Source organism: Rhipicephalus microplus, chromosome X, assembly GCF_043290135.1.
Source record: "Rhipicephalus microplus isolate Deutch F79 chromosome X, USDA_Rmic, whole genome shotgun sequence".
In the NCBI taxonomy this organism is placed as follows: Eukaryota; Metazoa; Arthropoda; class Arachnida; order Ixodida; family Ixodidae; genus Rhipicephalus; species Rhipicephalus microplus.
Window position 1 is genome coordinate 143,289,054 of NC_134710.1, and position 23,300 is coordinate 143,312,353.

Sequence of the window (23,300 nt, forward strand, 5' to 3'; positions counted from 1 at the left end):
GTCGTCTTTATCACCTCAATAGAGCATTCCTTCTTATTCGTCGCGGCTTGTAACGATATTAAAGTAGTAGCAATGATGGTGTAGAAAAATGTGTTCCTCCTCAAGGCTCTTCTTGGTAGGCGATGCGAACATAGGTACGGGCCAAGTTGCAGCGACCGAGCAAAGAAAAGATGCAAAGGTAAAAAAGGATAGCGCTAATAGCGAAATAATCGCAGCCCGGAGCAATGGGCGTGCGGGCTGACCATCTCTCAGTTCGAGACTCAGCAACGCCTGGTCTGCCGGGCTGGGGCAGCTGCGGTCGCTATAGCAGCTTTCGGAACTTAAAAAAAAGGCCGTACACCTTAATTTTACTTTTACCGGCTCAAAATAAAATATGGGTACAACAACATGACGTCCGCAAATTGGTCACTAGTTTTTTGGCAATAATTACGCCATAAAAAGTGCCTAGGTGCCCTCGTCTTTTTTAAATGCTGGAATAAAGGTCGCTAGCAGTGCATGGTAAAAAAAAGCTTTATTCTGGTTTTATTCCTTGAAATTCTACAACAATATAATATGAGCTAGATTGGCGCTTCGTTGGTCAGTTTTCAAAACACGAAAATTGACTGACGGCTACTTCAACGGGTGGATCCAAACAGGAAAAAAAATCGGAGAAAACAATTGCCGTCTACCTATGCGTAGCGCTTCTCAAACAGGAGCTGCTGGCAAAAGGTGAGAAGTGCAGTAGGTGCTGTCCTTATAAATATAACATCCTTGTAATCAGCCAAGCCAATAAAAAATACTGCTTTATGGTTAAATCGAGGCTCTCAGTTACAAATGTTTGACGTTAGAAAATAGCGCATAGACGAAAACGTGCTCTATTTTTGAAAAAAAAAAAAGACGTCATTCCATTCCCGTTCTATTTCGTGCCAAAGGCGCGCAATTCCATCCCCATTCCAATCCTCCACGCGCTTTCCCCATTTCGGCGTCGCGAAAATGTTGAATGAATCCGGAGTCATTCCAATTCCGGAGTGGCCATTCCGAAACACTGCCTTAGACTCTTCTTTATTGGGAATTTGTCGCTTTCTCTATGAAAAACTATGGTGGCTGAGGATCCACTGTAGATTTCTTCCATTATGCTTATGTCGGGTTCGCCGATGCCCTCATTCCGTAGTGCCTGCATTACTTCTGATTTCTTGACTGAGCCAAACGACTTTTAGTAATCTATGAAAGCTATGTTGAGGAGTTGGTTGGATTCCACGTATTTCTCTACTACCCGAATGATAGTAGAAATATGGTCTACTGTGGAGTAGCCTGTACGAAATCCTGCTTGGTCCTGTGGTTGATTGAACTCTAATGTCGCCTTAATTCTATTAGCTATTATTTTTGTAAAGCGTTTGTAAAGAACGGATAGTAAGGTGATTGGCCTGTAATTTTCAAGTTCTTGACCTCTCGTTTCTTATGAATTAAAATGATGTTAGCATTATTCCATGGTTCTGGTGCCCTTGCCGTCAAGAGACACTTCGTATATAAGGTGGCCAGTATTTTTATATCACAGTTTTTCCGCCATATTTCAGCAGGTCCGTTTTTACCTTATTATCACCAGCGGCTTTGCATTTTGCATTCCTTGTAGGGCTTTCCTTACTTCCCGTGCCCTTACCTCTAGGATGTCGAATTCCTCCAGGCTATTATTGCTTCTTACGATATCATCCTGGTTCTTTCGGATTCTGAACAGCTTTCTGCAGAACTCCTCCACCACCTCAACTATCCTTTCCATATTAATTATGGCATTGCTTTCCTTGTGCCTAATGCATGCATTCCATTTCGCCTATGCAAAGGTTAGCCTTCGCAGCTGTTATAGGCTTCTGCCGTTTTTTACAGCCTGCTCTCTTCTCTACATGTTACACCTTCTGGTGTCGGCTTCCTTGCGTTTATTGATTAACTTCGCAAGCTTCACTAACTCGGTATTGTCGGTTACATTTGAGGCTTTCATGGTTTGTCGTCTCTTAATCAGGTTTTTTGTCTCCTCAGATAGTTTACCAGTGTCCTGTCTAGTGACCGTACCTCCGACTTCTATTGCGCACTCTTTGATGATACTAGTAAGATTATTGTTCATTGTGTCAACGCTAACGTTGGTTATCTCGTTTAGAGCCTCGAATCTATTCTGAAGCAAAACTCTGAATTCCTGTACTTTCCCTCTCACAGTTTTTTATTTTGCTTATGCTTTTGTCTTTTTAAATCTAGGCGAATACGAGCGCTTACTAGTCATGGTTACTGCATCAGATCTCACCAACTACTTCTACATCCTGTACAATGCCTGGGTGGGCACACAGAATGATGTCTATTTCATTTTTAGTTTCGCCATTAGAACTTCCTTGTGTCCATTTACGGGAGCCAGTTTTCTGAAAAGGGTATTTAAGATGCGTAAATAATAACGTTTTGCGAACTCCACTAATAACTACCCTCTGGAATTTCTAGAGCCGATGCCATATTTCGCAACTGTATGGTCTCCAGCCTGTTTCTTGTCCACTTTGGCATTAAAGTCACCCATCAGAATAGTATGCTGTGTCTTTATATGCTTTATTATTGGCTGAACCTACGTCTTCATAAAAGTGTTCAACCAAATTATCATCATGGCTCGATGTAGGCGCGTTGGCCTGTACCACCTTCATATTCTACCTTTTGTTAAACTTACTTATGATACTAGCAACCCTCTGCAGATGCTATAGTATTTCTCTATATTGCTAGCGATATTTTTGTGTAGAAGGAACCCCACCCCTTTGTATTTTCTGTCAACAAATCCACGGTTGCATAAAACGTGTTTTTACTTCAGCACTGTATAAACCTCACATGTACTCCTAACTTTGCTTAGCCCTATATACTATATCCCATTTCACACCCTCTAATACCTCGAATAGCACAGCTAGACTAGCCTCACTAGATAGCGTTCTAGCGTTGAACGTAGCCAGTATCAGATTCCAGCCTGTCCGCACCCAGAGATTCTTAGCACCCTCCGCTGCGTCACAGGTCTCACCGCCGCCTTGGGCAGTTGTCTCGCAGTCGCTGGACATTTAGGGCAAAGGGTTAATTGCCTTAGTCATTGGAGGTAGTGGCCAAGTACTGCATCAGGGTGGGCAATCCTGCTGGGGTGAGGAAGTGCATTACCACCAAGTGGTCGCCAGTGAAGCTGCTCTCTAGACCTCTTTTTTTAACAATTTCTTTATCACTGGTTTTAAGTAAATATGCTATTGGGAATGATCCGGCTTCTGCATTCTAACTGAATTTCGTCATTTCATTCTTGGCTGCGGCGCTATTTCTAAGTAGAGGTTTTTGTTGAACTTTCTTAGCAATGTAGAATACCACCTCACAGCCTAGCAGGAGTGCATATGCAGGATGACCCGAGCTTAAGGGACAGCCGAGTTTGCTCCAAGCTCGCTTGAGGTGGTCGGGGCATGAAGACATTGCAGAGCGCTTGATAGCAGCGTTGATCAAAATGGCTACACGAACGCGTGTGGAGTTGGAAACGCATGTAGGACATTTGCGACAGTTCTCAAAGAAAAACCGCGTGCGTGCACGCCAGCGCCGCCACTCACTCAACATTTTAGCAGTGCAGCGACGTCAGCATGATTGTCGTGCAGTATTTTTGCCAGCTCAACATGCGCCTCCCACAGGCATGTTCGTGAGCGTATGTCCTCTTTCACACAGGTTCTTTCGTTCCACCTGCAGCATGAAAATTTCCACCCTCGTATGCAGCAAGGGTGCACACGCAGTACTCTCGTACTGTTCGTTTCGCTTCTATCAAGTATTGCGGATAAATGTAAGGACAGGTGCTCACCAAGGGCGCTCGCATCTTGTCGGCAATAAGGTCCCCAGATGAAACTTGTTTCATCTAGGGACTTTAGTCGGCAATAAAGTCCATGAAAAAAAGTCGGCAACGCGGCTGTGATTGGATATATCGCGAGAGCGGTGTAATATAAATACGAGACATATGGAGGTTTGGAATAACGCTCGCAAATGTTGCGGGCGTTGCTTTAGTTGCGGGCGCCATATGAGCTTTAGAATTGCGTTGGCTCCCCCTAAGAAAAAGTCTAGGGACTTTCACCAGGACCGCAAACCCAAATGCATGGAAGCTACACACAGCACTTTGTGGGCCTCGTGGGCTGCGTTCGCCGCACGCCATTTCGAATTTTCTGCGGGAGGGGGGGGGGGGGGCGAACGCGAACGGCGGCTCGAGTTACGACGCATGCGCAGTGGCAGAGATCGCACCGCCAGGGGCTCGCTGTGCGCTTCATTTATGTCGTGCTGTAACCTCATTTGCAGCGATCAATTACTACCTCATAAAGTAGCTGAGTAATTACAGAAATGTAATATGTTATTTTTGTGTTAGTTTTCTTTCATATTTTTTTCTGCCGTTACAGAACATAATTTTGCTCAAACTACAACGAATTACTGTGGCTTGCATGACAGGCAGTATGGAGGCTTGGATGAAGGCTGTGAGGTGGCGGACAATCTTGCCCATTCATCTGTCACATGTTAGTGTTGTTACTGGGGTTTACCTCATGCCTGGCTCTGTTTATTTGTTGGTTGGTTTTTTTGTTGCTTATTATCAAATGTGTCGTGCTCATAAGTATAGTATCTAGCTACGGCAATGCTTTTTAATTACAGTTGTTAGTAGCCTTTCGTGCTGCCTGTCTTACCTTTTCATCCCGTCTATTGCGCTTTATTTTTACGAAATATGCATCACCAGCTGGCCTGAACTACAATTCTTCTAAAGTTCTTAAGTGCTACATTCCTTATCATCAGTGAGGATTAACAACAAGTGGCATGAGGGAAACATGGAGATATAATGAAAGCGTTAGTCCCCTGACAATAGTTATAGCGCGAGAACAAAACGACTATCGTCATACCATACTAACTAGCCTAAGCTGCCACACTTCTAAGTTAGTTTCCTGTTATGCTCTGATGTACAGACGGGTCTACTGTTGAAGGGAAGACCTGCGCGAGCACCATGTTTACATTTCACTATCTTACGGAATCATAGCGGCTTGGATATGCATAAGACTACTGGTGGCTAAAAGTTCCGACTCTTCTTGACAGACTATTGACTTGCATGAAGATTGTTTCTTAATCCACTTGCTCTCAGAGGGCCAGGAATATTGATGATGTGCATACGAGTGTCCCCTTTAACAATGGACCATACTGTACATACAATACTAAGAATGATTAAAGTACTCTGTGGTCTATTTTATTCTTCGAGCACTTCTTTTGAGCTTAAAATAGGAGTAGTACTGTCAGCCACTTTGGCAATGATAAAATTGAGCGAAATCGTGTTACCAAGTCTGGTGCTTGTGATAGTAAGTGCTAACTTCAGTGTAATTGAGTGCGTGTTTGAAGTATTAGCTTTGCATAAATCGGACGGCGATTGTTCCACGCGTTGTTGTGAAACAAAGTCGTGTTTCAACTATGAATTAAATATTTATATCACATTGATTATGCTTCATTGATAATTATTTGACATGAAAGATGTCTTTGATAATTGTTTAGATTGAAACGTTAGTTACACTTCTTAAGGATTGAAATGCGGCTTCAAAGCTTTTATTAAAGCAGAGACCAGATCATGTAACCAATTGCATGACATGATTTGCGAGGTATAAGTTTTCATTTGTGTTCGTCATACACTCATTTCATGCCATGGCTGTTTTTGCATGTCATGTTAATGAAAAGACCGCGAAAGTACAAATGTTATGTAATCTAAATCATATCGCATCAGACATCAATGCATTCTTGGAAGAGTTTAGCGCTAGGGAACACGGGCTAAAGGAAGGCACATGAACACACAGACGTGTGCCTTCCTTTAGTCCACGTTCACTAGAAACCGCAATCTATGCCATGGTTCTCACGTCACAACCTGTAATTTATATTCATCATGCACAAGCCATGTAATGCCGATTATGGTAACATTAAGTTAATGACACAGCCGAGGTCACACCACTAGCGGTTCATTTAAGTCATGGCATACATGACATGTGTGCCAGGATTGTCATGTTACGAACCCCAATTCATGTTCCTCAAAGACTCATACTGTGCCATACCGATTTTGACATGTATCAGGTTAGCAAAACGATCACCTGGGCGTGAAGTCGTAGACGAATAGATAGATAGATAGATAGATAGATAGATAGATAGATAGATAGATAGATAGATAGATAGATAGATAGATAGATAGATAGATAGATTTCAGCTGAAAATTGCAAAGAAGTACCTCAGATTTAAATATCGCGTCTGAGTAAGTATGCAGTATGGTATTACATGATGTCGTCTGCGTCACCTGTATAAAGTGATGTCACTCCGACCTATCAAGTAAATGAAAGGTACCTTGGCCGCTAGGGGTAGCATCATCCACACACCACGTGAAAAGAAATAAAAAAAATAACATTCTTATTGCATTTCACAAAGATGCGACATTGCTGCAGTGTTCTTGCAAGTGAGACTTTCTATTCGTTTTCGTTTGACAGGGCCAGCTCAACTTTGATTATTGTTAATGTTGTAGGATGTCGCTAGGGGTTGTGAAGACGGCGTTCTGACGCAGGCTGTCACGTGGTGCAATTGCATGTACATTCAAATAATTGCACTGAAGACTATAGGTGGTTCTTATTGTACCTGCCACAATGCCAGTTCACCTTGAAACCGAGTGTTTGTCTCAAAGCGGGCGAAACTTTTTTCAAGCGATACCCAACGAAGTAGTTTTTCGATCCCTGCGCTTCTGGAAAATCGTGCAATTTATTTCATATCGTATGCAACGCGATAGAATAGTGAAGCTGGAAAAATAATGATGCCATTCGAAACAGTGAGGATAGTTTAATAAATTCCCGATTGCAGCGAATAGCCATCGTTTGGACGGCCTTACGAAGGTCGCATCCTTTCATGTGGGTGGAAAAAACTACAGTCTAGACCGCTGTGGCAAATCCAACTCGGTTCTGGACCTTATCGAACACTGTGTAGTACGTCTGCGTGAAGACGGCGCCCAAAATCCAGAGGTTTGTACCAGATGCGTCCGACTCCGAGATGCGAGTGAAGCACTGCTCACCGCCAGTTGTGAGCGGAATCTGTGAAGAATGGCAGAGCGTCAGAACAGGATCAATGACATGGTAGTCTGTCGTTAATGTCTATAGTATTATGTGACTTTAGAGCTTTTCCACTTTTCAAGAAAAAATAAACACAATATGCTTACGAAATCGAATTAAACATTGGGCACTAACCCTGATCGTGTAGGCTTCTCCTTGGAGCGGGAAGGACTTGCCGTTCAAATTGAAGGTGATTGGTGGCAAGCTGGCAATGGTGGCGCAGTTTACTTCAAACTGCGAACGTCAGAAATGAAAGAAGCAAAACCATGAAGCTTACTTTTGAAGGGCACTAAAAGTTGTTTTCATTACCTCATTCACATACACGGCTACAGCTTACAAAAACATACCTGCTCCTCCCACTGAAAAAAAATGCATAAAATCTATTGCAGTGAAACTAATAGCTGGGCGAGTTGCTATGTATCCGTATCATCACTTAGTTTAGCCCACACAAAGCGCAGGACAAGATAGAGATAGACGAGCACGCTAAAATACGTTATATTATGGTTGCAGAAAATGCTCCATCCAATTGTACTTACAAATTTTTACGACGTCAAGCTTTTATAGGTGTTTCAGATAGTTGACTTTCCCATTTATACAGACGTTTTTGTCGCTGACTATAAGCCGGCAACTAGAACGTGGCGGTAAAGTTTGCCAGGTATTTCGATATAGCTTCTCAACAAACCGTACTATTTTAGGTAATAATAGTGAACCTCAAATTCGTAATATGTTTAGTATTTACGTTAGCCGAGACAAAGTAGTTCAGGTTCAAGCGGAAACAAGCCGCCACGAAACCCTTTCACAGTCAAGAACAGGAAAGGTGAGGCTCAGTGAGCGGAGCTCACATTTTTACTAAAGTTGTAACAGACTTTACTCGCATTACATTTAAACACATATGCGTTCACTGTTTTCAAATTGCATCTCCCGCTCACTATTCTTACAAATAACCTTGATCTGAAGCTTGTTATAGTGTAAGGAGCTCCAGAACGTACTGCCTAGAGTTTGGAGGTCGGAGACAGCACCTAATGTCCGTAGCAGATTTGTACAGGCAAAGCAAAAAAGTTGCCTTTTACTATAAGGAATGAAACAGTGACATGTGCGGCGCCAGGCTCGACAAAACTAAAAAAAAGAATTTTTTTCGTTGGCTATTTCAAATGAATCAATCTTACTATTAAAAAAACAACTTCACAGCCTAGGTCTCTGCTTTATTACGGCAGAGTGTTCTTATTTTTATAATGAAATGAAAAGAGGCAGTGCTGGAACGAACACAAAGGAGAAGATGGCAACGTGACATGCGCTGCATGTACTCATAACTGGAGGTTTTATTGAAGAGTGTCCCTAATATGCAGCCAGCATTGTCACACAAAATGTCACAGAGCCTCATGGAAAGACACACAATAACATGTGACATGTCACTATGCTATACACATGTGACGAAGGTAGTCATATTCTTTAAGTGAGAGGTTACAGAGGCCTGGCTGACGCATTTGCCTTTTAATATGGAGGTGTGAAACGCTTCTGTTAGTTTTTTTTGTCGTTTTATCATGATGTAGTGAGAGAATAGCGTGCATATATAGCAAAGTGACCTATCACATGTAGTTTTTATTGTTGTGTGTCTTTCTAAGCGGCTGTGTACGCTCTAGTATCTTTATCTTGCCCGCTTCGCGCCTTCTGTGACATTTTGTGTGACGATGCTGGCTGTGTATAAGGGACGATTTGCAATAAAAACTTCAGTTGAGTACAACGCATGTTCTGTCGTCACCTCGTATTTTGTATTCGTTCCAGCACTGCCCCTTTTCCTTTCATTTTGAGCCCAGCCAACTCGGTTCACCTTTCTGTGATTTTGTCCTTATTTTCCCCACCATTTTTTCTTGTCCTACCTCTCTGGTTTTCTGCCACCAGTATTCTAGCCGTCTCTTATACCGTAGGCGTGTTCAGCTTTCCATTGCTGTGCCTAAAACTCAGCGTTTCATGATGGCTTATGCCTAAGCGTACGCCTGTGTGAATATTTCCACATTCAATCAGACTATGCTTCTTGGTTTCCTTATCTACCCCCCAGCACGTGCATTGTTTATCTTCTTTTCTTAACCTCGAATCATAATCGGGCGTTTTAAAGCAATTCGACGTTGCTTCAGACAGTGAAGCGCTTCCTTTTGATTTATCTTAAAATACCTCTCTCCTTATTTTTTATTTACTCAGAGCAATTTTTTTTTTCATCTGCAATCCTTCTCGCCTCTTGTACTTATTGCGTAACGCGCTTTGTTGCAGTATCACTCACAGCCGAATATTTACCCATTAGCCTCTTAGTTCTTTTTCTCCAATGAGTATCAGCGCTCTTCGTATATAAATACGGGAACATCTCGGCCCATCCGCTCTCTTTCATAATTTTTAGCCTCTCTTTGAACCTCATTTCTCTCAGCTTCCCTCACATCAAAGCTTGCCAATCCCATAGCGCCCTTTACTGCCTAATTTGTCGTCTTCCCGGGAGCGCCCAGCGGGAGGCGTCCCACAGTCCTTTGACTCATATTTATTTCTGATTGAATCTCTGACCTCATGCATACCACATTGAGTTTCCGGAACCATTACACCTTTCCACAGACGTCGGAGCACCTCGTACGTGTTGTGTACACATAACGCTATGTGCTTCATTATTGCAGCGTTTCCCTTTCCCGCTGCTGCGGACTATCTTTTTCTGTACCTCCAAGTACCTATCACTATCACTTACTCATAATCCGGCGTCATTGAATTCTCTTACCTTCAGTATTTCTTAACCCTGCATGGACACAGCCTGATCATTGAGATTGTTGTTGTTATGTGGGGTTTAACGTTCCAAAACCACGATATGATTATGAAAGATGCCGTAGTGGAGGGCTCCGGAAATTTTGATCACCTGGGGTTCTTTAACGTGCTCTCAAATCTGAGCACACGGCTTTACAGCATTTTCGCCTCCACCGAAAATGCAGCCATGGCAGGTGGGATTCGATCCCGCGACCTGCGGCTCAGCAGCTGAGTACCTTTAGCCACTAGACCACCACGTCGAGGCCGATCATTGGGATCGTTCATACCGTCATTCGCCAGTTTGTTACACTAAATCCTAGTCCCAAGTTTTACCTTAACTTCCACAGGTATCCGCCAGCCACTGTATGTAATCTCTTCTGTCCACAGATGATACAATATTGTCAGCATAATGTAATTCTGAAAGCTTGTGCCCAATCAGCACGCTGCGTTGTTTAGGTAATAGATTAAAACCAGTGTTGCTACCTTCTAGCGCTTTTTCCATCCTCACCTTGTTATTCAAATGTAGAACGCCATTGGTCCACTACCCCGCAAGAGCCGTCCATATTTTATTGGTTGTGGGTCTTTGCAGCGATTACCAACTCACTTAGCAATAGCGTTGTCATGACAGAGTGATCACGTGCAATAACTGCTACTGTGTAGAGACTATTGATAATGTCTTTGGCCACTTTACCGTGTTTGAGCAAGATCTACGTACTCGCCAGGGTACCTTGAGGCAACTACAGGAAAGACATTAGGAGCCTTGTCTCACAGCACAATAGCCTAGAAGGCCACACGAGCCCTCCTGCAGTACTTGAAGGCAACAGAATTGAACAACCGCCTGTGAAACCCTGCACTGCGTGTGTGTGTGGGGAGGGGAAAAAGGAGTTGTGCGCGCGCTGTGAAATGTGATCTTCCTTCGCTGTTTCTATCACTCTCTTTTCTACTACGAAGAACTGCGTGAAATAAATAGGGACAAGGAAGAAAAGCGAGCAAGCGCAGACTATCAACTGAAGATTTATTGAAGAAAGCACAGATACAAAGAACAAGAAATAAAGAAAAACCACGTGAAAGATTAGAGGTTCGCAGCGTGGATAATCGACCTATAGTTTGCACAACGTAACCAATGGCCTAGCAACGCATACATTACCATACTTGTGAATGAAAAAAAGGCCTGAAACCTTTGTCTGCGTTTAGAATAGATGTGGAGCAAGTGTTCTACTCGTTGGAGCATGACTCCTTGTTAAAAATTGTGAGAGACTGAATAAAGGAAGTAGATGACGAACACAGGTTCCAGAATGGTTGTGGTGTCTTCGTAGTGGTGTTCCTGCAGCCGTTGTCGATGTATTTAAGCTCAATTCTGGTTGAGTGGGAGGGTGGCGTGTATACGTGGGAAATTTGGTACATGTATTGGTTCGCGGGTGGTGCCTATTCTGAGTGAAGTGTGCGCCTAAGTAGGATTGATCCTGACCTGTAAGAGCGCTTGTTGTGTGTAGCAATGCGTTTTGTTTGTGATTTTCTTGCTTTTGTTGAAAAATAAGTATGATGTTTTCTAAAAGTAAATGTACTTAAAGTGTTGAAAAGAAAAAGGGGCTGGGTTTCAAATTTGCGTTTGAGGTCCCAAAAGATTGTATTCGTTTTTTTAATTTGAAAATCAAGATCGGACAGAAGCACTGATGTTATTGTATTCGCCTAGGTCAGTTAAACCCTTTCTGGACTTTCAATCCTGTCCCTTCAAGCAAGTGAAGAATAGTATCACGCCACATCATGTTTATAATACGCTTTGCGCAAGTCGGGCCTGCACCAAATGTCAGAACCAGCTCAACAGGCTTTGGCTATCAAATTTTCCATAAGGAACTTTGTCCTCTCTTAGTAGAAGCTTATTCAATAACTCAAACAGGAAGGGCGTTGACAAGAGGGTGACCAGTGAGGAAAATACACCCATTATCTGCACTTCATATCTCCCTGCGCTCTTCCACCATGTGAAAAAAGGCGGGAAATTGCTTTGGTGTTAAGGTGGTCTTTTCTTCGTGGGTTAGGTTGAGCCGCGTCTGCGCAGGGAAGTTGAGGTAAGGAAAAACATGGCCGCGTGCCTGTGTGCTTCACCGCAAATGTCGTCGAAAGACGATAGTCGTCTGCCAGCCAAGTGGCCATTTTATGTTTTGCAGCATTGTGTCAGACAGTGCCTCCTCTATGTTGAATCAGCCGCATCTGGCTGGCATTAAAAAAAAATAAAGGGAACGCTGCCTGAGTCGCCACCCGGCAATGCCATCGGGAAACATGGCCTTATGCAAAACCCAGGGCCACTGCCAGGTGGCATCACCGTATCGTCGGCAGAGTGCTTTTTCGTGCATAGCGTTATCAGCGCACCGTAAGAAACACTGGGGTTTTCAGAATTACGTATATATTTTCTAGTTAAGAAACACACCACCGAATACTTACGTATTGATGTTGGGCCTCAGATTTTGCGTAACACTATTTGATTTTTGATCGACAATCTGCACAAGTGTGAACGCAGGCACCAGTCGAAGATGGCTGGGCGTTCAGCAGCTGCTTAAACTTTGGCTGGGTGACTGAATTAGAGCACTGCACGGGCCCGATTTTTCGGCCCGGGCCTGGGCGTGCATAACCGAACCCCCCGCCCAAGGTGGGCCCGTGCCCGTGGTTCCAAGCCTGAGTTCGGCCCGGGGCCTGGCGTTTATTACTAAACTTATCCATGGGGCATGAGTATTCATGACCAGGACCAGCCCGGGCCCGCTAAAGAATATTTGTTTTTGATGATGATTGTTAATAATGTCTTGCGCTTTGTAGTTTGTAGCCGGTGATCGGATGGAAAACTTGCATCGAAATGTTGCTTTGACCGTGGTGGTAGCTCAGTGGTTAAGCTGCTCGCCGTTAGTAATGAGGACGCGGGTGTGATCACCACGGCCGCGGCGGCCGCATTTTGATAGGGGCAAAATGCAAGAACAGCCGTGTACTCATCTTTAGGTGCACTTTAAAAAAACTCCAGGTAGTCGAAATTTATCCAGTCCCCACTACGCCGTGCCTCGTAATGATACCGCCCTTATGACAAACATATATATATATATATATATATATATATATATATATATATATATATATATATATATATATATATATATATATATATATATATATATATATATATATATATATATATATATATATATATATATATATATATATATATATATATTTATTTATATATATATATATATATATATATATATACATACAGGTGAATTAATGAGAATACAGTAGCATACATAAACGCACCAGTATAGATATACACACTCAGTGTTAGCGTTATGATAACGTAATAGTATCGAGTGTAATCGCAAAAATATGGTAAAGGGGAAATTGCATGAAGGGCGGTTTTTTGTTTAATTCATTTTTCCTCTCGCGGAAGCTATGCTTGTACGTTTTTTGTGGCGAAAAAAAAAAAGAAGTTTAAATGTTCTATTTTTTCTAAGCTTTATATAAGAGCCAGCTCTTTGCACGTGTCACTTCTGCTTGGCACAGTATGCCGTAGGCCATGCAATGCATAACGTACGGGTGTGCTCGAAGGCCCGACTTAGAAGTGTGGCAGCTTGGGCTAGTTGGTATGGCATGACGACAGTTGTAGCGCGAGAACAAAACGACGGCACAGAGACAAGAAGGACACGAAAGACGCGAGCACTACCTTCCAACATCAGGTTGGAGTTAGTACTCGTGTCTTTCGTGTCCTTCTTGTCTCTGTGTCGTCGTTTTGTTCTCGCGCTATAACTGTCGTCATGCCCGACTTAGGCTTTTCAATGAGTGGGCCCCAGTCTGGCCTAGCCTGCATCCTCAAGCACGGCCCAGGCCCGTGCCCTCCAGCCCGAGCCCGGCCCATGCCCGCACTTTCAAGCCCGAGACCAGCCCGGGCCTGTCGGAAAATGCTTCCGACGGCCCGGCCGGGCCTGGGCTTCTGGGTCGACCCGGGCTCGTGCAGTGCTCGAGACGGAATCATGTGACAGACAGACAGACTAAAATTTCTGTGTTCAAGTATAAAAAAAGACTATCGTCTTTAAATGTGGAGTGATAATGTAGGTAACCACGAGGTCGGCTTCGTTGTATAGGGAACTTGTGCTATGTATCTCATTTCCTTGTCTTGTGGGAAGTGGTATATCAGCCAAATTGGTAGGTGTTTAAATAATCGTTTAATGGATCATAGGGCATCGTTGAATTGGTGCTTGAACTGTAGAGATTGCAAACATCACCCATTGCTGCGTGAATGAAAGGTGTTGTCTCGGCGTAAAGATAGGACAACGCGAGAGGTAGTTGAAGCGTTTTTCATTCACAGGTATGGTAATACGTGTGTTGTGAGGCCATCGGTTACATTGCACAAAGTAGAGATTGATTATAGCTGCCAACCTATAATCATTGACGTGGTTTTCTTTTTTTCCCGTTCTTTATATTTGTGTTTTCTGCAATAAAGTTTCAGTTGCTAGTCTGCATGTGCTTGTGCGTGTGTCTTGCTTGTCCCAGTTTATTTCGCGTAGTTCGTAGTAACAAATTACTAACTCGCTCAGTGATCGATCCTTCTATTTTACTCCATTATTCTGCTCCTCATGGGTTGGGTAGCCAAGTGGGCGTAGTCTATAATTAACCTTAAGCTTTCCTATACCTCCTCTTTCTGTTTCCTATATTGGCCGTTGCAAAACATTACTAGTCACATCTGAGCATATATCGGCTGGTAGCTGCTGCTTTTTGACGTTCCGGGATGCCTTAGTCCCTGCATGCGTATAACTGTGCACGCAACCAGTGAGCCATGGCAATGCCAGAAGAAGGCGACGAAAAAAGAAAATTGCCACGGTCCCGGAGCAGCTTTTGTAAAAAATAGATTGGCATTGCGCTTGCTCTGGACTGTGGTTGGCGCGCGTTGAAACACCATTTTGCTTCGTTTTCCCGTGCATACGAGTGGCCTTCCTTGCGGCAAAAAATAGTCTTAGCGAACGACTAGCACATATTTTAAACATGCGTATTTTTAGCACGTTTAGCAGTTATGAAGTTCTAAAGTTGACTTGAATAATGAATACCTTATCAAAGTTTTTCAAAAAATAATCTTTGGGGGAAGGTGCAATATTACTTTTTCAGTAGTTGATAATGTTAGGTTTCTTCTAAAACGCAGCAGAGTTTACTTCAATCTGTTAAGCTGTTTTGTAATGAGAAAATTTCTACGTTTGAAAACGCTAGTTCACTTCCAGCTTAAGTTTTCTTGCTAACAGCTGTTTGTGAATGAACTGCTACATTGCCGCTAACAATTCATGATGATCACTTATTGTTGGCCGACATCTAACTGCAGATGGGACAGGAATAGACAACTTTGATGTGGAGGGATCATTAACAACGAACAGTCTTTTATGCACTAACCAAGTCAGTGTGCCTCTTCAGTAAAATATTTCGCCCTATTTTGTGATATTAGGCGAATGCGGGTTTATTTTAAATGAGCGGAGTACGCATGAAAATAAATATTATTCGTTATACTTCAAAGTTTCCATTGCAGGAGCGATAACACACGTTTAGTGGCGACAAAATTTCGCATACTTAATAGGCCGGCACACACGTACGGGTGAAAAATGTGCCTGTGATTTGCGTGCAGAAAGTTGTATGGTGTAAATGTTAAAGGGTCCCTAAACCACACCGAGTTCAAGGAGGAGATAGTAATTTCTTTCTCGCCCTTCACGACTTTCCCCACAAGCACTATCTCTTCCCCGCCAACTATTCCTTCACAAAACACGTGGAATGTCAGCACTAAGCGTAGAGCCAGTCAGGATTTTGCGCTTCTCGACTACAGGCGGCTGTCTCCACTTGCACAGTCGCAAATGCAGAAAACCAAGTGAAATCAGTTCATCCCACGCAATATAGTGACGCGAAACGAGGCAAAATCTGACGACGCGTGAACAAACTACTGGCGTCGCAAATTGTGCCGCAAAGACAGGAAATTCCGGGAGAGAAAAAACGCCGTCGTTCCTCGTATTTTGAGAGGTCGTTTAGGGGCCCTTTAAGACGCCTTATTTCATGAGAACATGGAGCAAATATTCTCATCACGAACACTCGTAATTGGCATCCAGACACATTGTCGTTATCATGGCACAGCTTCTGCTGTGTACGTACGTATCCAGCCGCTGTTTTCGTGGCACCGATGACCCTGTTGAGAGTTTCCACATCAGCGCTGGGTCCACTGAGGAACGACGTTCCAGAATCGACCACTGTAGGGCATCCACCGACGCAGAGCTTTGTACCTTTGACGTCGATGCTGTAATAGACAGAGAGAACGCACTGAAAAAATTACTTAACACAAACTACGTTACAGCAAAATACAATAAATAAATCTTTTGAAGGAGCTCCACCCCTCGTATTTACTATATTGCTCACATATTTCAGATAAGCTCTATTACAAATACTTCTGGCCTTAGACTTGCCATTACTTTCGAAGATCACCTGAGTAGACGGCGGTGTTACACTATATATAGGCGCTCAGTGATCTTGATTAATGATTGATTGATATGTGGGGTTTAACGTCTCAAAACCACCATATGATTATGAGAGATGCCGTAGTGGAGGTCTCCGGAAAATTTTGACCACCTGGGGTTCTTTAACGTGCACCCAAATCTGAGCACACGGGCCTACAGCATTTTCCCCTCCATCGAAAATGCAGCCACCGAAGCAGGGATTCAATCCCGCGACCTGCGGGTCAGCAGCCGAGTACCTTAGCCACTAGACCACCACGGCGGGGAAAGTTTGCGCATGTTCTTTGCTTGTAGAGGCACGCTGTTAGAATGGACTTTTTGCGCGTATATAGTCTGTCCATGTGCGTAAGGCACCCTTCATGATTTTCGCTGGCCAAACCCAGACGACAAATGTGGACCCCACCCCCCCTTGTCAAAAAAAAAAAAAAAACGCGAATGCAGGCCTCCATGAATGCTTACTGGGGCGCAGCGGGTCATTCCGGAGGCGAAGGATCACCCCAGTTCTGATTTTGACGAGCTCACAGGTAGGTCCTGTTCGTATTAGAACAAGGCGATTACTGATAATTTATTGAGAGTTAAGTGATGTTCCCTTTGTGGATAGCGTGGATGATTGAATCTCACATTGCGTATATTGTCCTATTGAGAAAAATAGCTTGAGCCTGTGCAACAGAGTCAGAAGCCATCACATGTAACTCTACAGATATTCTTAAGCTCCTATACACTGCCAAGGTCCAGTACACTAGTACAAATAATTCTCGTTAAATGAGCATTTTGAGTATAATATTTGTTTGGGTTAATAGTTTAGTGCGAAACATAAACTTGCGGTATCAAAATTCTGGTCGTGGGTTCCTGCAGCAAAGACAGATTGATAAAAACTATATGATTATGGAGTAACGGTACAGGTAACGTTTTATTTTTTTTTTCTGTAACGGTGATGCGTTACCTTTTTTTTAGGTAATGCAGGTCGGTAACGTGCTCCTTTTTTGTTGAAGTATCGAGCAACTTATTCGGTTAATTTTCTTCGCTAACGTGTACAAAACTGTACTATACTATGCATGGCCATTGCTTGGCACATAATTTTCATTCCCATTTCTTGCTATGCTATATTGTAGGTCATTATGCTATGATTTACCCTCTAAACCTTCTACTTTTCTTCCTTCTCACTCCAACATTAGTCCCCTTTGCTATACTGTACAATGTATAGCTATGCTATGATAGAAGCTGCTTGGCACATACTCGCTTTCTGTGGCAACGAAGAAACCATCCGACATAACATTTGTGACTGCTTAGAGTATAGTAAACAATGACTTAGCCTTCGCAAGGAACTAAGCAAATTAGAATATACACTTCTGTCGGAGAAAAAAATTTTACAATATCGACTAAATGCAACCTCACAGAAGAAGGCCCTGAAAGCGCTGACTGAACTTTTTGCGACTGAACGGTTGTAGCCAGAACGCCCTTCCTGCATGCGTTTGTGTTTTCTCATGAGTACGCGTGCATTTTTTTACCCCCACTTTCTTCCCCCTATTTTCCCACCCCCAGTGCTGGGTAGCAAACCGGATGCCAATATCTGGTAACCTCCCTGCCTTCCTTTACCCCTCCCTCCCTCTCTCTCTCTCTCTCTCTCTCTCTCTCTATGGTCCAATTTTGTGTGTGACCCACCCGGAGTCTTGCCAAGCTAAAACAGCTTCGCGGTTAAGTAACTGATACTCTCGCGATTGGATCAAGCGCTTGTCGGCGATCTGCCGTTTCTTATGCAGAAATATGATCTTTTATCGAGGCTACCAAGCTGACTTTTTATTTGAAGCTGGAAAATTTAATTTTTGCCGGATGTGAGCGTATCACGGTGGCTGTTGCCTGTAGCAACTGAAGTGTTGTTCTTCTAAGTACGTGCATGACGCCCCAATTTCCGACGTGAATTAAAAAAAACAGTAAAAAAGAGCAATGCTCAATGGAATAGAAAAAGAAGAAGAATAAGAATAAACAAGAAGATAGTTCGTCAAGAACGCACTCACCAAGCGTCGTTTGTCCCCATGTTACCGCTAGGGCAAGGGCTCCTGACTTTTAAACTACAACTGTCACCACAAAAGCCAATCGATCAATTTATTCCACGGCCAGCACAACCCTCCAACCCCTTTGCCGACGGGATGAGCCAGCCATGATATATGGATGGCAAATTTTTCCTACAAGTGGCACTGAAAACTCGTGGCACATATTGTTGGCGCTCGTTTTGGCCTTACGCTCTCTTAGAATTATCAAAATCCAGAACGCTGTCTCTGGCTATGCGTGACGGGCTAGACAGTTACTTTCAATGAGCTTATTTGAGGACGCCACTTCCTCATCCGGTTGCAGGCGTAGTCATGAAGTAGTTTCACAATTTTTTCCGGGCTTCATCATCAGCCAGATATAAATGACATGAATTAGTCTGTTCTTAAAAATGTCGCAGTTACAAATCACTTGAGCATGCCAACCAATGACTCAATTATTATTTGTTAATTATGTAGACACTTCACGCGTTTTGAAATTTATTATCATAAAATAATTAAATATAACGAATAAAAAGCTCCCGGCGGGAACTTTGGTGTACAAGGCACAACATGCCCAACGTCCTTGCCACGTAGCGCAGCCTTTCCTTCTTTTAAATCTCGGTCTTGGATAGCTAAGGCACCCTGTACATTAACGACTAATGTTTATAGAGAACGTTGAAATTTTTACGTGCACAGAAATACATCGGCCCTAATCACGATAAGCACACCTACACAAAGCTCAAGGTCACATCAGACGCTGATCGGGATGAGTATGTTCCAACTAGCCCAATTTGCTACAATACATCGGCCAGTGCATGTAAAGAGCAATCTTCTATTATGGCATTGTGCGAGAGTCACCTTTGTTGAAATGTCCTTGAGAGCTACGAAAGTACAGAGTGACGGAAAATCACGTTGTGGCACAGCGGGGACTTCACCTATGGACTCATACTATGCATCAACGGCCAAACAATGTGAAGCGAGTCAATTTAAGTGGACTCACTTGTCCATGACGACCTGCCAGTGAGCGGCCTGGCTGACGGGCACGTAGTGAATGGCACCCGTGTGGCGTTGCGCGTTGATGCCTCCAAAGTAGATCTCTCCGCCGTTTTGCTCACTGGGCTGCTTGCTCAGGTAAAGCGAGAAGACGGCCTGTCGAACAACGCCCTGTTTCACCATTGCGTCGAACAGCGGCAGCTGGTTGTTTTGCGAGATACTCAGGAAGGCGAGGCCGAAGATGCCGTCGTACTTGGCGTTCCTGAAAAGCTTGCCATCCGAGTGGTCCATCTCAGCGAACTTGTACTGCGTCACGGTAGCTGGTCCGACTCCCACGTTGTCGATGCTGGTGATACCTCGCACAACGCCGCCGCTGTAGCGAATCCGGATGTAGCGTCCGCTTTTGGTGAACGTACTGGACTTGCTGCTGTCGTACTTGGCATGGTCACCTGCGATTGCGCGAAGGTAAGAGACCGACAATAAAATTTCAGAAGGGCGCCAGAAATTAAATGTAACTGTGGGCGTGTGTTACTTACGGCAGGCCATACTCTGATCGCAATTAATCGACGGCACCCAGAAGTTACTGGAGCCGGTGTCCATTAGAAGCTTGAAGGATTGTGGTGGGGTGCCAATTGTAATGATTCCGTAAAACTGCATCTGTGCGAGATAAACAAAAAAAAAATGAACGACGGGAAGTGCACACAACGCATAAATGTAGGGCCAGCTGTATTGTTCGCAATTATTGGCATTGAGCTGTATTAACTTAGATAATTTGAATATCAGTTGGGACATAATAATTAGTGACAGAAGTGGCACCCAAATCTGAGCACACGGGCCTACAACTTTCCCGCCTGCATCGGAAATGCAGCCGCCGACGCCGGGATTCGATCCCGCGACCTGCTGATCAGCAGCCGAGTACCTTAGCTACTAGACCCCCGCGGCGGGGCAGTGTATCCAACTTTAAAGGGACACTAAAATTAAATAACAATTTAGCTCACACTGAAAGCTCATGTATGACAACATCTAAAACGACAATATTATCAACAGCAGTTCCCTATTTACCGGGAAATTAATGTAAATGCACAAGAATACATGCGCCACAATAGGACATTCTCAAAATGATACCGATGACGTCAGACGAACTGTCTATAATTAATCACTAGTAATTGATCTAGCTGCACTGAATAAAAACGCTGTGTGCATCAAGAGGTGCAATAAAATGCTGCTTGTTCGTTTCTGTTTGATTCATCGAAAAAAGAACCGCCGGACGTCACTATAGGGAATGGCGTGAGCGGTTGCAAAATTCAATTTTTGTGTAGAAAAGCTGGTGCCCCAGGACAGATCGTGCCATCTAGTGGAGTGCAGTTGAACCAAAGCATGTCTGCAATCTCGGAGCCAATGGTAGGAAATTTATCAATGGCCGTTGTTGCTGGTGTGGCTTCCGCTGCGTTCGTTCTGTCTACTAGTGTCGGTGACCGCGCAATGAAGTCGGGCAACGTTGTGCACGGCAACAGTGACGTGAGTCAGTCCGCTTCTTGAGGAGGGTAATTTGAAGTGCGCTAACCCATTGTGGACCACTAAAACGTGATCTTATTTCAAAATAAGCTCCTCCTTGGCAATAAAGTAACACTACGAGGTTTCTGGACTGCTATTTCAATAATCAACGCCGACTTGATAGTTGTCTTTGGTGTCCCTTAAGTATTCGGAAGTTCATTCAACGAGTGACTTATCATGGAACGTAACCATTGACCTTATCACTAGCAGCGCTTATAAGACACTGGGATTCATCAGACGTAACCTACATTTCACCAATTTACTACTAAACTTCTAGCTTCATTTAGTCCGCTCTAAACTTCACTATGCTTCCCAAATATGCAGCCCCCCCCCTGGCTTATTTTCAAAACGGAAGTCTCTTCAAAACGGAAGTGCCAGTTTCATAATAAAAAATCACTATCCAACTTCTAGCATAAGTAAAATAAAACAGTCTTTGAAAGTATACTGTCTTTGCAGTCCCGCAGACTGTTCTCATTTCGGTCTCTCTTTCACAATCTCTATCATAACGATACGCGACTGTCTGCACTTTTATACCTGCCCATCAAATATTCGGTCATCTGGATTACGAATTCAAATTAGAACTTTTATTCGCCCGAACAAACCTGTTTTTGTATTCATCATTACTTCCTGATGTTAATCATCGGAATCAACTGCATAACGATACTGTTTGGGTAAATAACCACGAAGAATTCACTCACAAATTAAAGCGGCATATTGGTGTTTGAGTGAATTCGTAAAAGTGCCTTAGATGCGCATGTGCTTAAATAGTGCTTTATTGAGCCCGTGGTATAACTCAACATTTTACTTCTGTTCAGGAGAGAAATATCCAGCCTCGTTCATTCCTCTGTTACGTTTACTTTTTAGTGCACTTTGTCCTTGTAATTACTTTTATCTGATTTTTATTATTGACACGATCTATTTGTTTTTATCAAATTTGTTTTAACTTTTTTGTTAATGATAGTTTTATGTCTGTATGCCGATACTCCCTCGCCCCCATGAATTTCCCTCAGGTCTTGAAGGTACATAAATAATTAAAAATAGATAAAACCACATTCTTGCTATTTTTTGTCTTACATTGTTGTAATTGGTGAGTATTATCGGGATGGGATCACCAAGAGCCCGTCCACGAATTTCGGTCACATTTGGGTCGTGCCATCCCAGTTGGAGACTGGAAAAAATAAAGAAAAAGGAAATATGAAATGTCAGACAAAATGTAAGACAAAATGTAAGACAAAAAATGTAAGACAAAAAAAACCCGTCCAGCTTGAGGACGGGGGTTTGATTCCCGGCCTTTGCGGTGGCATTTTGATGGGAGCGAAAAGCAACAAAGCTTGAATTTAGACACACGATAAAGAACAACAGGGAGCCGAAGAGTACCCGAAATTGCTCACTACAGCTTGGCTCATGATAGCATCGTGGTTTGCAACAGGCATCTGTACGTTATGACCGATAATATACCACAAAGAGTTTTGATTACCAGTAGGATCCACTTTTAGTTAAACGCTGAGTGATGGGTGCAAGTTTTACTTTAATGTTATCCAAATCGCATCTCGCAGCATAACCATGTCTTTTTTTTAACCATCGTTTTCTTATGCCACGTTATGCCTCTTCCGAGAATAGCGCACTGTTAGTAACTGATTGATGTGATGCGAATCTGCAGGCTACAGAAAAGCCAAGTAGCACTGGCTGATCCCCAAATTTTCGGATACGCTGAAGCCTCTGTATTATGATATGTTTCATGCTTTTCTGAAACCATGTCACTGTAACTGGCCATATAATCAATTCTTTCCTGTTTCCAACTTCTAGCATAAATAAAAAAAATGAATTAAATACGTTACGAAGTGGCAACAATGACCTGGAGATTTCGCTTTAACGAGAATATCTGCAATAAATCTCCGTAAACAGCGCAGGCCTAAAATTCATCCGGTATTTTCTTAGATTTGTTTCGATTGGTGCTTTGACACTATAGGCGTGTAAAAAAGCTAATTAGTATACTAAGTACAACGGTACAGCTGCACCTCTCTCAACAACGGAAGCGATGTGAGTGTCATCGTGACACTCTTCTTTCCACTATTTTTAGCACTAAAAGTATATGCATGCGAACTATGGTCAGTTCATTCTATCACCGATTAGTTCAAGCTAACTTACGCGAACTCGGCACTAGAGCCGACGATCAGAGTGAAAACCAGCAAAACCGTGGTCTGGAGCTCCATGTTGGTGACTTGTCTTGTGACGACTTGCCAGGAGAAACAGCCGTAACTGTTCTGAGCTTCGAGTCTGTCCGCTATGAAGTACGTTTCTTATCGGCGTCTGCAACACAAGCGTCTACAGCGGCGGCG

The 23,300-nt window shown here is 43.3% G+C and overlaps 1 protein-coding gene across 1 annotated transcript; it reads right to left on the reverse strand.

Annotated features, from left to right (window-relative positions):
* Window positions 1-6,818: 6,818 nt before the first annotated feature.
* On the reverse strand, window positions 6,819-23,265 carry LOC119176766 (lysosomal aspartic protease). The gene is made up of 7 exons (XM_037428124.2): window positions 23,110-23,265; window positions 22,036-22,129; window positions 19,944-20,064; window positions 19,415-19,856; window positions 16,032-16,173; window positions 7,236-7,334; window positions 6,819-7,082 (listed from the first exon to the last, which is right to left on the reverse strand). Exons 1-7 carry the CDS (start codon window positions 23,172-23,174, stop codon window positions 6,924-6,926), a joined length of 1,122 nt encoding a protein of 373 aa, XP_037284021.2. The 5' UTR covers window positions 23,175-23,265; the 3' UTR covers window positions 6,819-6,923.
* Window positions 23,266-23,300: the final 35 nt, after the last annotated feature.

Excerpts from the sequence above, each read along its gene's own strand:
- LOC119176766 (XM_037428124.2), bottom strand. The coding sequence starts at position 23,174 with ATGGAGCTCCAGACCACGGTTTTGCTGGTTTTCACTCTGATCGTCGGC. Across the intron at positions 20,065-22,035 it reads TACTCACCAATTACAACAAT|ATGCAGTTTTACGGAATCAT; the intron begins GTAAGACAAAAA and ends TATCTCGCACAG. Across the intron at positions 7,083-7,235 it reads GAGAAGCCTACACGATCAGG|ATTCCGCTCACAACTGGCGG; the intron begins GTTAGTGCCCAA and ends CATTCTTCACAG.